Source organism: Lepidochelys kempii, chromosome 7 (genome assembly GCF_965140285.1).
Source record: "Lepidochelys kempii isolate rLepKem1 chromosome 7, rLepKem1.hap1, whole genome shotgun sequence".
In the NCBI taxonomy this organism is placed as follows: domain Eukaryota; kingdom Metazoa; phylum Chordata; order Testudines; family Cheloniidae; genus Lepidochelys; species Lepidochelys kempii.
Genome location: NC_136386.1, coordinates 123,252,523 through 123,265,809, shown reverse-complemented (window position 1 = coordinate 123,265,809; position 13,287 = coordinate 123,252,523). Strand labels below are relative to the sequence as shown.

At 42.3% G+C, this 13,287-nt stretch overlaps 1 protein-coding gene and 1 pseudogene across 17 annotated transcripts in view; one reads left to right on the top strand and one right to left on the bottom strand.

Annotated features, from left to right (window-relative positions):
- BTRC (beta-transducin repeat containing E3 ubiquitin protein ligase) overlaps positions 1–13,287 on the bottom strand; it is a 176,472-nt gene that overhangs the window by 105,937 nt on the left and 57,248 nt on the right. For 2 of the 17 annotated variants that reach the window (XM_073354549.2, XM_073354557.2), the window contains exon 2: positions 12,825–13,041. The exons of 14 other annotated variants lie outside the window; for them this stretch is intronic. In XM_073354549.2, the coding sequence (XP_073210650.1) occupies positions 12,825–12,932 (108 nt within the window). In that variant the 5' untranslated portion in view covers positions 12,933–13,041. The remainder of the gene's footprint in view (positions 1–12,824; positions 13,042–13,287) is intronic. One more of the 17 variants, XM_073354550.2, reaches the window with a different exon arrangement.
- On the top strand, positions 7,730–8,326 carry LOC140915090 (small ribosomal subunit protein uS7 pseudogene; annotated as a pseudogene).

Here is a 13,287-nt window from a genome sequence, read left to right as displayed (position 1 = left end):
GAATTTAAGAGAGTCAACAGTGGTAAATTTGTTTTTAATATTCAAGCCTTCAAGCCAGTTGGCCAAAGGCCCTTTATATTCCAATTTTTGTTGGTGCCTTATTTAAACAAGCATTACATCCGGACAGCCTTTGAATATAATTTTAAGGGATTAAGGAAAGAACATTTGCTTCTGCTAATCAGGACATCTGGTTATTTTTGTAACTCCCAGACATCTGCATTAGGCAGCGCTACTTCCCCATTCTTCATAACAAAGTTAGAGCAAAAGAAACCTTAAGGGTTCATGTTGACACCCCCTGCTCAGCCAGGGTCTGCTTTAGAATCTCTTTCCTGAATGATAAAATCAATTAGCACCTTGGCAGGTGTAAGTGTGGTATTTACAGTTTGCATTTCATATTTCAAGTTTTTTATGGTATATCAAGACAATCTACATCTTTTTAGGATCCAAAAGCCCATGTTTCCAAAGTGCACGTGCATATGTGTGTGTGTATACACACACACGCACGCACACCAATTCAACTCATGCTAGCAATAATATAGGGTGAACTTCTGAAGACCACACAAGTGAACTTATCAAGGACTGGCCTTGAGAGTATTTTTGTACGATGCAGTCACCCTCTGCTTTGGTCAGTCTCACTCCAGTGTCTTATGTGCACTTGCCTCCCCTTCCCACCCCCCAACAAATCGGCTTTGTCCCCACTCTCTAAGACAACCGTAACGATTTCCCTGATCTTTCAAATTTCTGTTAATATCTCCCACCATCGATTTCAGCTTTAGTTAATCTGTCTTTAAGATTGGAAAATATTGCCACGCACGATTCATGGAGGCAGATTTATCAAGAAACAGATGCACTTCAAAAGGGGAGGGGGAATCAAATGATTTGGCCCTGTTCCTCACTGGTTTGCTTTACTGCATTCCTTCATTTGATGAACACAAAAATGCATTTTTAACACTGAATTTCAGCATGTGAAACACCAAATTTTAGGATTAGTCACTTTCATTCTGTTGGGTGTTTTTTTTTTTTATATGAATCAAAGCTTTTACTGGTGCTTATCTATTCTTGAACCAGCTGCTTTCTTGATTTTCCCCACATGGGGGGAAAAATATCACAGTCAGACGTTAAAGATTGTGCACATAAGCTAACATCCCAAAGAGGTGTCAAAAACATATTTCTAGTACTAACAAGAGTTAGCAGGAGCCAACAGGTCTGGGGAGAGGGTTTTTTTTTTGAACTTTTTATTTATTAAAATTCTCTAGACACAGGTTAACTTTCTTCGCTCAATATTTATTATGGCTTCATCTACATGGGAACTGCAAGTGCTTTGATAAATGGGCTGTAAGGTTGGCTAGTTTCACGGTAGATTCTGTGTCCTTTGCTGAAGCACTGCTTTCTAAGGGTATGTCTACACTTAAAACATGACAGCAACTCTACATTACAACGACTCTACACTTAAAACACGACAGCAGTGCTTCATGTAGACACTTACTACAGCAATAGGAGGGGTTCTCCCATTGCGGTAGTAAATCCACCTCCACGAGGGGCGGGAGTTTCCATTCACCTAGTGCTGTCTAAATGGGGACTTAGGTCGGCTTAAGGACGTTGCTCAGAGGTGTGGATTTTTCACATCCTTGAGCGATGTAGCTAGGCTGATCTATTTTTCAAATGTAGACCAGCCCTAATTTCTTACAGCAAAAGCCCTCAGCAAGGAAAAAATACAGCCTCACTTGTCCCAATACTAAAAGTCCTGTCACACCATGACTGTCTCCGGCCTTTTTTATTTTTATTTTAGTCTCCCCACTCCCAGCTCTCCCCAAAATAGAGACCAAAAATGCTACTAGTCATCTCTTCTCCTCAAACCCTTTGACTGGCTCCTTAAATCCAAAAGCAGGAGCTTCAAGCTCCTCACCCTCACCTTACACCCCTCTATAATCTTACCCCTTTTTTAGTCTCTGCTCTGATTTTCCCCCCCTATGCTCAACTTCACACCTTCATTCATGTTGTCCCTTGAAAGAGAGAAGTGACTTGCTCAAGGCTGAAATGCAACCTAGTGGTGGGAAAGGTACAAAGCCCCGAACACCTGACTCCCTGGCTCTGCTCCCTTAGACCACATCCCTTCCTGGAAATATTTGATTAAGTAAAAGTGGTTCTCTACTCTAAATGTACTTCCTTCCCAGTGATAACCAAGAGTAACCAAGTTATATTTGCTAAGATGGACATAAGAGGTCCATCTAACTTTGGACTACAGGTCAAACTCAGCTAACTTCTAGTACATTATTATGTATTCATTTCTACACACTACCAAGGACAAACTCATTGTAAGAATGCATGTGTCTAAATGTGCCTCAGTCTTCGGAGCAATAGCAAGCAACTAAAGTACCCCTTCTAATGAAACAATGGAAAATGAGGGTGCGGGACTAGAGATCGTTTGTATAAATCTGGCTGGCCCGTATTATTGTGCTGGAACAATGGCTGCAACACAAGGAGCAAGGCCCATGGGCTATTCTGATGCTTTGATGTAACAAAATATGCACAAAATAATGAAACACCCCTATAGAACACTTTTAAATTTAAAACCCTACTACTGGGTTAGGCCATAAAAAAATCCAACATTGAAACAGCTCTCTCTGGAGGGGGCGTTCAAAGATACGCTGACTGGGGACGAAGAGATGCCACTGCTGCAGTAACTATAAAATGAGGTGAGTAATCGAGCAACCAAAGAATGAAGGGTAAGGGTGTGTGTATATAATAGCTCATATTTAGATACCTTGGGGCTAGTTTTTAAAGGAAATTATACAGCTCTAAGCCACTGGCTATTGAGATCCACTCTTCCCAGCCTTTTGCTAGGACATGAATGGCTTATTAAACCTACAACATATCTGTTTTAGTTAACTTCTTGGTGGGGAGGGGGCCAGGAAACAAAATGTACTTAAATGCTGATTTTTTTCCAGGCTGAATGCCTTTCATCCAATAAGACATTCAAAGCAGTGACCCAGCAAATGGATTGAAAAAGCAATCTTCCGTCTCAGTGCCACATTATCATTCCTATTCAGTATTCTTGGTGAGATATCTCAATCAGCTGGATGTGTGTGTAAGTGACAGGGCAGCCCATTGCTGGGTTAATTAAACATTTGACTTTAACACCCTCCCCATCATTAAGCAAATAAAAACAGATAATTCAAACTGCACTTCATCCGCAGGGTACACAACACACATGTCAAAATTAAGAGAGTCCAAGGCCCCTGGGGAGTTCTACTCGGGAGGTAATCAGTTTAAATCTTATCTGGTTTATCAATTATTCTATTGATTAAAGTGGGGTGATTATACAAAACTCCCTTTTGCCACATGGGATAGATGTCAGCAGAGCAGCACAATGCAGGAAGGCTCAAAACTGAGTTAAAAGAGATGGACAGATGTATAAGAGTTGATTAGTACATGCTAGGGATCTGCAGATGGAAGAACTGATTCTTTGTTTTAGGCAAGTGAACTGAAGTGCTCCTCATCACAGAATCCCAATGTTGTTTCCTTAGCTAGATGTAAAAACAGATTTATACACTGAAAGTTCAACACATTTTCTAGGGCTGTAAACAGAAGACCATGTGCCTGGTGTTTGAAACATGTTTCATAGATGCAGGTCCTAAATATATTCTACAGCCATGTTCTGTTAACTTGGACAAACCCTAACACAATCTGGCTGCATCAGCCGTTCCACAACTTCTCTATTGCACATAGGTACTGACACAGCACCCCCGCTATCTTCATCCTTTGTTCCCCCTACACAACTCTGCCGATGCACCACAGTCGCTTCAGAGTAACCTCTTCTAACTCCCATCAGCTTTCTAAGCAGAATAATGCCAAGTTCTTCCTCTACCATCCTCCCCACATGGTTTTGTTGCAGCCTTGATTCTGTCATATCTAAATTGGATGGTAAGCTCTCCGCCCAAAGGCCTTGCCTACAGGGGAGGTGCCTACCAGATCTCTGAGTGGTGAAAAAATAAAACACAAACTCCCCAGCCATCTAGAACAGAACAATTTAAATCTGCAACGTAGAGACAGAAGAGAACACACCTCTTTCATTCCCACTGAGTCTCCCAAAACATATAAAAAACAATTAGCCATAAAATCAGGGTCAGTTATTTTTGAACTAAGACTTTCTTTTCCATGAAGTTTCCCACAGTCGCAGCTCTTCTGGTGTTAGCCATGGTCAGAGTGCTAGTGTGGACCATCTGAGGGCGTTTTAACCACCACATTGCTTAGAGCCATTCGGAACAGGGTTGTGGTGGTGGTTAAAATGCTGGCAGCTGGCCTACACTAGTGCTCCCACTGTTGCCAATGCTGGTGGAGCTACAATAGAAAGACGTTTTAAGAAGAGAGGTCTACAGTAGACAAGGCCCTGCGGTATTTTCTTGACCCTCGCTTTCAGGAACAGGATTATATACCATTCTATATAGGCACTGCATGTAGCTTCTTTCCTTCATATAGCCCTTTTCTTCTTTTGAAGCAGACTAGAAAACCTCCATTAGCATGCTGTATTTTACTCTCACCACTAGAAATACTGAGGGTGCTATTTGTAATTGTATTCTTTTAAGAGGTTTGTTCTCTGCAGCTGTTTTCTGCTTGCAGTGTATTTTGTGTAATCAGCACATCATCATAAATACATTGGCTGTTCCCCTGAGGGGAGCTGTCAGTGTTTAATTTACAGAACAACCTGGCCAATGTGAATTCTAACACTACAGCACTATGGCAAGAAGTTACCACACTCTGAAAAACAGGTTTCTATGAATTTTTATATCAAGAGCTGGTCCCAGGACAATTTAGGTTCTAGAAATAGATTGTTTTAAAAAAGCACTTTACACACTGTATGGAATGGATTCATTCCCACTTACAGCTTCCTAAAGCAGCACTGAGCTCACTCTTACGCCACGTGAAGGTGACTCACACTCTGTAAAAAAGCCTCCAATTCCAGGCTCTCCCAGCAGGAGGCACTGTAAGAAGGGGTTCGCTGAGCATAAGGATTTTTATTATGAACAATCCAAAACAGCAATGCGTTATTTTTCTAAAACTTGACAAGGAAAGGTATTGTGAGAGTATGGCACGGACAAACATGTATCGCCTACTTCATGGGGTCACTGTAGACTTAATTCATCACTTCTAAAGTGCTATCGGAGTGCAAAGCATACACTTGTGAGATACCAGACATGTTCCTACGTTTATTGGTTCCTTTCATTGGCTGGACTAAGAGATATCCTCCTTTTGGTTACTGGATATATAGCTGTGTTTCAGGAGACCTAGATCTCAAGTTCTATTCTACAAAGCTGCATGTATGTGGCTGGCTTGATGACTGCGGTGTTCACAGACAGAGTCAAAGAACGTTTGACAATGGTGCCAAATTACACTGACAATCATTTAAAAATAACCCCCACCCAATGTAACATTTGGACAAGAACATTAGGACTGCAATTAATTATTTGAACTTTTGATTGGCAATGTCTCCTGGAAACAGTTTCCTTGACTATTTCACAAAAGGAACCCAAGAAGGTAGACAATCTGATACCATGTTAAAGAGAAGCAACTATAAACCAAAATAAATTCTGCAGACTGATTTGGTTAACACCTCCTCAAAAAGTGGCATTTAATACAAAATATTAGTCTGCAGAATTCTTTTGTCTTTTTGCAGATCTCAATGAAACCGGGGACATCACAGTAGTTGCACATACAGTGGAACCCTGCTGATTCACATTAGGTGACCAGATATTAAGAGATCGCAAGTAAGTGAACAAATGCAATAGAAAAGGATCTCACATATCGCTGTATATGGTGTTTGTTTATTCTGACAAGTGTCGTTTAGTTTTAGTTACACTAAATAGCATTCTAGCAAGTTACATTAGCATCTTTCGAAAAGTAATGAAGTCTTACTAACGAGACCTCACTACAGTGCTATCTCTGCTATTAGATCTCTCGTGAGAAATTATTTTGTGAGAACAGGCGGAAACAGAATAGTGGAAATTAGTCAGGTATCTATTAGTGAGGTATTGTATCTAGCTGCTGGGTTCTCATAATAGTAAAGAGCATGAAGAATAGAACATTTGATTGTTTTTGTACATAAACCAGGAAGTTTTCATATGCTGCGGGGAACAACTTTTCAATAGAAGAGAAATTGACAAAAATGTGACTTAAGTCTCCCTTCTACCTCTGTATTTTAGGATTCTGCAAGCACATTTCTCTTTAGGGCTTTTTTTCAAACTGGTATGTGCCTAGTTAAATTCCTGCTTTATAAAAGGACAGCCCTTGTTCTGTTCTCCGACATGTGTTTGCATTAAAGTTCCTCTTCCTTGGGATTATGAATGCATGATATTTGTTTTACATGAATCACTGAATTGTGACCAGAGACTTACAAGACTGGATGAGAAAGGTTTATTGCACTTTTCACTGTTTCAAAACTTTCCCAGGTTTGTGGTAAAATTATATTATTTAACTCTTTGCCAGTTCAGCAGAGATTTATAGAACCTGATCTTGTGGAACTGGCTACATTTTAAGCCCTTCCCATAGAGTTCTTCAAAACACAAAATTATAGTAAAGCCCTGTGATTTACAATAGTCTATCCTGGTACTAACTTCACCAGGAATATATAGATGCAGGCAGGCATTAAAGTTTAAGAGAGGGATTTTGATGCAGCATACTTAATCCACTCTTTCCCCCAATACGGGACACTAAAGTTGCCATTAGAGGCACTGCAAAAAGACTGATATTAAATAAGACCTATGTTAAAAATATTTGGAACCTCAATCTTATGTATCTATTAAAATTAAGTTATTTTAAAGCTTTTTAAAAAACAAATTGTTAACTAGAAATTCTAGTGAATGAAACTTCCTTCCTTCTTGCCATTATTTAAAGCTTTAAAAAAATGTCCTGGGACCACCAGAATTAAATTGGATGAGTTTAGCCTTAGGTTATGCAAAGGACTGAAATACTGTCTCTTCCCTTGAGACCATGCAGTACCACAAGTAGCCATTAGATAGCAGCACAGTACATATGATCTGTCATGTCTCCCACTACCTTCCTGCTCCCCAAGGCTTCAACTCTGCTCATTTCAACACACACACACACACACACACTGATTGTAATTCAATTAGTGCAGTCTGCAACTCCAGAAAAGAGTAATTCAATTAGTGCATTGTGGAGCTCTACACTACCTCTAAGCAGATGTTCACAATCCTCAAGAACTGGAGCTAGCTTTAAAAATACCTGTATCCCTTCAGTGTGGCACTACGTATGCCATTTGCCAAAACAGCTTTCTACACCTTTCTGACTTCTAACAGGGGAGGGAAGAAAATCCAGGCTTGGCTGGCAGAACAGTTCTTGGGTTTTTTTTAAATTGATCAACAAACCAATGCTGCCTCACTAGACCTCACCACTCTGCTTGCCGGGAACAGCACCGGGTTTGACACAGTAACAGAGATCATTAACACAGAGTTGAAGCAGTGGCAGCTTAGTGGTGACAATGCATTTTTATGCTAATGATCACATTGATTGTTGTATGCTGGGGCGAACAGTTGAATGGTGTAGGCTCTGTTGTACCACTCTTTTTGCTACTTAGGGCTTGTCTACACATAAATGGCTGCAGCTTCAGCGCTTCAGTGAAGACACTACCTACGCTGACGGGAGGGTTCGCCCACAGGCATAGGTAATCCACCTCCCCAAGAGGCAGCATGCCACTGGAGCTGCCGCCATAATGACCGAATGGGAGACTGTGCCTGCTGTGACGGAGACCCCTGACATCAAGCTCTTTGGGAAATGGAGCACGGATGACATTCAGATCAAGGACATCTCCCTTCAGGATTACATAGCAGTGAAGGAGAAGTAGGCCAAGTACCTGCCCCACAGCTACGCAGCCAAGCGCTTCTGCAAGGCCCAGTGCCCCATCGTGGAGTGCCTCACCAACTCCATGATGATGCATGGCCGCAACAACGGCAAGAAGCTCATGACCGTGCGCATCATCAAGCATGCCTTTGAGATCATCCACCTGCTCACCGGGGAGAACCCCCTGCAGGTCCCGGTCAACGACATCATCAACAGTGGGCCCAGGATGGACTTGACCCGCATCGGCCGCGCCAGCACTGTTCGGAGACAGGCCGTGGACGTGTCCCCGCTGTGCCGTGTCAACCAGGCCGTCTGGCTGCTGTGCCATGGGGCCTGCGAGGCCGCCTTCTGCAACACCAAGACCGTCGCCGAGTGCCTGGCCGACAAACTCATCAACGCTGCCAAGGGCTCCTCTAACTCCTACGTTATCAAGGACAAGCTGGAGCGTGTGGCCAAATCAAACCGTTAAAGCCACGGGAAGTGCCCCAGTGAACTCTGTGATTCCACTCACTGTCTACACCAGGGGTTAGGTCAGTGTAGCTGCATCACTCATGGGTACGGATTTTTCACAGCTCTGAGCGATGTAGCTCTACTGATCGGATTTCCTTGGGCTGGTCGACACTGGGGGGTGGGGGGGTGGTTCTTTCACATCCCTGAGCGAGAAAGCTGCAGTGCTGTAAATGGCCAGTGTGGACAAGCCCCTAGTGGAGACCAGGCCTTCAGCTGGAGAGCTGAAACAGGTATTTATATTTTCAACAGTTACAAACGTTAGACATTTAGGTGGAAAAGAAACAGCTTTCCAGTTATTAAATTGTAATTCACTCTCGTAATAGCATTTTTAACAGGAAAAGCCACACCACTTACTCATCCACTGCCATGTTTGGAACGCTTCCTTTGCAATCACACAGACCGGAAACAATTTTTTTTAAATGGACGCTTAGATCCTAGAGCACAATTCTGCAGCAGAGAGCGGATTCTGTAGTAGATTCCCCAGCCATGGAATGACAGAGACCATGGAGCACTGGTTCTGAGGATCTAAAGAACCAGCTAGATGGCAAGGTCACTAAAGCAACAGGGTGATAAGTAGGTTCTCTCATATTTTTTGTTGTGTGCACTGCCCTATAGCACTGTATCTGTTTACCAAAGCTCAACAACACACAGACACACACAGCTAGACTAGCTCTGCAGCATCCCTCCATTTAAAAATCACAGACTAGGGTGCACACGCATCTCACTCCACTGGACTTTGGACTCCTGAACCTCTAACTCTGTCACACCACTAAATATCAAGCAGGTAATTTGGTTGCAGTTCTGTCATTTCTCTTATTCCCTTTCATGCATTTAATTGCTATTGCTTTCAATCTTATCAACAGGGCCCTACCAAATTCAGGGTCCATTTTGGTCAATTTCATGGTCATAGGATTTAAAAATCGTAAATTTCATGATTTCAGCTATTTAAATCTGAAATTTCACAGTGTTGTAATTGTAAGGGTCCTGTCCCAAAAAAGTGTCGGGGCAGGGGTCGCAAGGTTATTTTAGGGGGGTTTGTGGTACTGCTACCCTTACTTATGTGCTGCTGCCTTCAGAGCTAGGCAGCTGGAGAGCTACGGCTGCTGGCTGGGAGCCCAGCTCTAAAGGCAGAGCCACCACTCGCAGCAGCACAGAACTAAGGATGACCTGGTCTGGTATTGCGACCCTTACTTCTGCGCTGCGGCCTGTAGAGCTGGGCCCTCGGTCAGCAGCCGCCGCTCTCCAGATGCCCAGTTCTGAAGGCAGTGCAGAAGTAAGAGTGGCAATACCCCAACCCCCCTAAAATAACCTGAATCCCCGCCCCGAAACTCCTTTTTGGGTCAGGACCCCAAATTTGAGAAACACTGGTCTCCCCCTGTGAAATCTGTATAGTATAAAGTAAAAGCACACAAAAGACCAGATTTCACAGGGGAAAACCAGATTTCACGGTTCGTGAAGCATTCTTCATGGCCATGAATTTGGTAGGGCCCTGCTTATCAATGAGCCGGGGTGAAGGAAGCAGGAGGAGTGGACTCTGAACATCTCATATAAGAAACTTTGCTTAAAAATCCAAGCGTCACATTGTGGCAGTTCAATATTTCATAGCCAATACAAGGAACTGCAACACTGCAACTTTAAATCTTTGCCTCCTCTGTCAGTCTCTCTCCCTCTCATTGTAATGCCAAAGGGAACAGCAATCAGAGTGGAGATGTTCAACGTGATAGAGGTCAGGACACCGGTGGATCAACGTACCAGAAACACGACCTTGTTTATTTTTTTCCCCAGTATTATTGTTTACAGGGTGCTTTGCTCATGTACCTTGTGGTTCTTAGCTAAAAGATGAAATTACAGCCCAGGATGAAGCGCTCAGGCACACATCCAATTTGTGTTTCCATCTCAGAAAACAAAAAGCTTCTGAGGCCCTCGGGCTGCCATTCAAACTTGGAGAGGCTGACATTTTTAACAGCATGAACCAGAGACTGGCAGAGGGAATGATCTAATGCATTTCTGACTTGTCAATCAAAAATCTCACCTCTGCTGTCTTGTAAACAGTTGGGGGCCACCTAACTACATTCATAAACAGGGGTGAGCCTGCCACCAGCTGGGGGGTGCCGGAGCCACATGCTCTGGATCTCAGTCACCAAAATTATGATTCACTTGTATAATCTCACTGTAAATAGCCTGCAGGCACATTTCACAGGGCCACTGGAACAGAACCAGAGCAGGAAATGCAAAGCAGGAGTCGGTCAAGTGCAGCTATTTCTCTGTGCCGATGGAATCTCTTGACCACGCAGTGTATTTCACCTCCAGTTAGACACAAAAACTATCATACTAATAATTGCTCTTTTCAGGGCTGAATAATTCATTTAGACAAATTGTAAGAGACATCTGCACCCAACACAATGACTGGAAAGCATGCACAGCTTGCTTTGTAGGGGTTACTTACCTTAAGGCCATCAATAATATCGTCATTATACCCTCTCATATTTATATATACACAGTAATTTTCAGTAATGAAAAACTCAACTTTTTAAACAAAACCTGTGAATAGTCCGAAGGAAACTTGCTTTGAAATTTACAAAGAAAGCTGAACATCGGATATAAATTACTGACAATGCCCCTCTTAAGAAAAATCACTTCATATATACCAATATCAGCCATGGTGAAAAGTGGCAAGCAAGCAAAAAAACAAAACAAAAAACAAAACAAAAACAGCTGCCCCTTTCTCTTTGCTGCCTGTGTGTACTGGGTTGTGGCCCATGCATCTCAATCATCCCGTATCTTTATCCCTCACCCTTCTCCAAAAAATGACCTCTATCAGAAGACAAGGTGCACATATGCCATCAGCAACTTAACCCTGTCCGATCTGCTAACGTTAAAATTACTCTCGCGTATACTTCATTCTAAGGGCTTTGCCCAATCAAAAGACAGCACCCTCTGTCATCAATAAGGTGGCCACACTAATTTGCACAAAACTGCACAGATCACAACCACCTTCATCTTTAATAAGGAGCTACAGCCTGTGGAAGTGACGTTCTGTGTGTACTGCTTCATGCTCAAGTACTCGATTCAACCTGCCACAACTATAGCAGATTGTGGGAATTTATATGAAATACTCTGTAAAGCAGTCTAGAAAGACTACAGTGTCTCAATCTTCCCCTTCACCCAACAGGATGCTTCTGACTCTACCATGGGGAATCTAACCCTTCTCTGTTTTCTATGCTACCCATCACCATACTACTGGATCTCAGAACTGGCAGCCTACAACTGACAGTGCTGTTCCTGGCTTTATTTTGTTTTGTCTTCTTTTTGAGCACCCAAAATTTTGCCAGGCACCTTACAACAAAGACATGGTCCCTGCCCCAAAGAGTTTACAGTCTATATCTGATGTGGCACTTGTGTGGAAATCTTCTGCCACGGACTTATTGTGTGAGCTTGGGTAAGTCATTTAAACTCACTGCTCAGTTTCCTCACCTGTACAGTGGGAATAATCACACTTGCCCACCTTTGTGAAGCACTTGGAGATCTACAGATGACCATCACTAGATGTGTGCTAAATCCTATTACCACCAAACGTCTGTTACCCAAATAATAAGGCAGAAAACCCAGACTACTTTAACTTTTTACACATTCAGACCTTGCAACCTTGGATGTCTTGAGACACATTCCATTTTCACTGCACTCTTGTGTTTTAACACCAAGTTTAACTGTAAGTCATGGTTCACAGTCAGGTAGGGCTCTTAAATATGACATATGCTGATTTCTGAATTTGCATCCTTCCTTTTCCGGCAAGTATTTTATGATAGGGGAAGTAAACAATTTTATTCAAAGTGAAAAATTTCACTAGAATATAAATACACCTTCTGGTGTGTGTCCTGGAAACTTAAAAATATTCAGTTTCAGAGACAACTCTGCATGTGACTATTTTTATTATGAAGAACATCTACATGTAAACAGGATTTCTGTTGCTTAGGAGGGTCACAGTGGGCTAAAATTTGCCATCAGTTTGGAATGGCATGTTCTTCATGAACATTAAAGGCCTGATGGTAGTTTTGCTCTTAAGAGTAGGGGATCAGTCATTTTGTCATCCTATGCTAAAATTTCGTCTTCATCTCCTACCCACACTGCTGTGCAGCATGTCATGTACCAGTTTGCTGTTGCTCTCCATCAAGAGCTGGTTGCTTTTCACTTATATGGTCAATCATGGTTTGTGAGCACATTGGGATCTTCTGAGATAAGAGGCACTAGAGAAATATATCGCTCCTGCTGCTTAATCCCCCATGCAAAGTCAGAACTCCAGTTTTGACGTTGCTGCTCCCTGTTGTGATGTCACAAAGCGTTGTCAAATTGAATCGAGGGCCTGTACGAGCCTGTTCTCAAACAAATGTTTCTGATAGTAAAACAAACACAGGAAGAGAAACTTGGATGTCATCTGACGTAACAAGAGAGTTCTCTACCTCGAATATTTGCCAACGCTTCCCATGAGGTGTCAGCAGGTTGTTAGCTGAACTATTCAGAAAGTGCCTGTTCTGCCATTTCTGTCTGAGCATCTCATGGCAAAGCATGTAAATAACTAGACAAATTCAGCAGTGACTAAGTGGCATTCCAGATGGCATCTTCTTTCTTGCCACAAGCAAAGAAAATTGATATTCTTCTCCAGTTACTTCAAGCTTGCTAAAACAAAAAAAAAAAGAAAAAAAAGAAAAAAAAAGTAGCTTAATATGAGAAAATTTGCTGGGCTACAAAAACAGATCTTAAAATGCTACATTGAAAATTCTTATAGCACCAAAAAAGGCGGAAATATCTCTCGATATCCTAGTCACTGACGTGTTACAACCCCACACCCACTCAGATTACTGCAACAAAATAGACAGCAACCTAAGGAAGAAACCTCATCAGACCTTGCAAGCTAATAAAGGT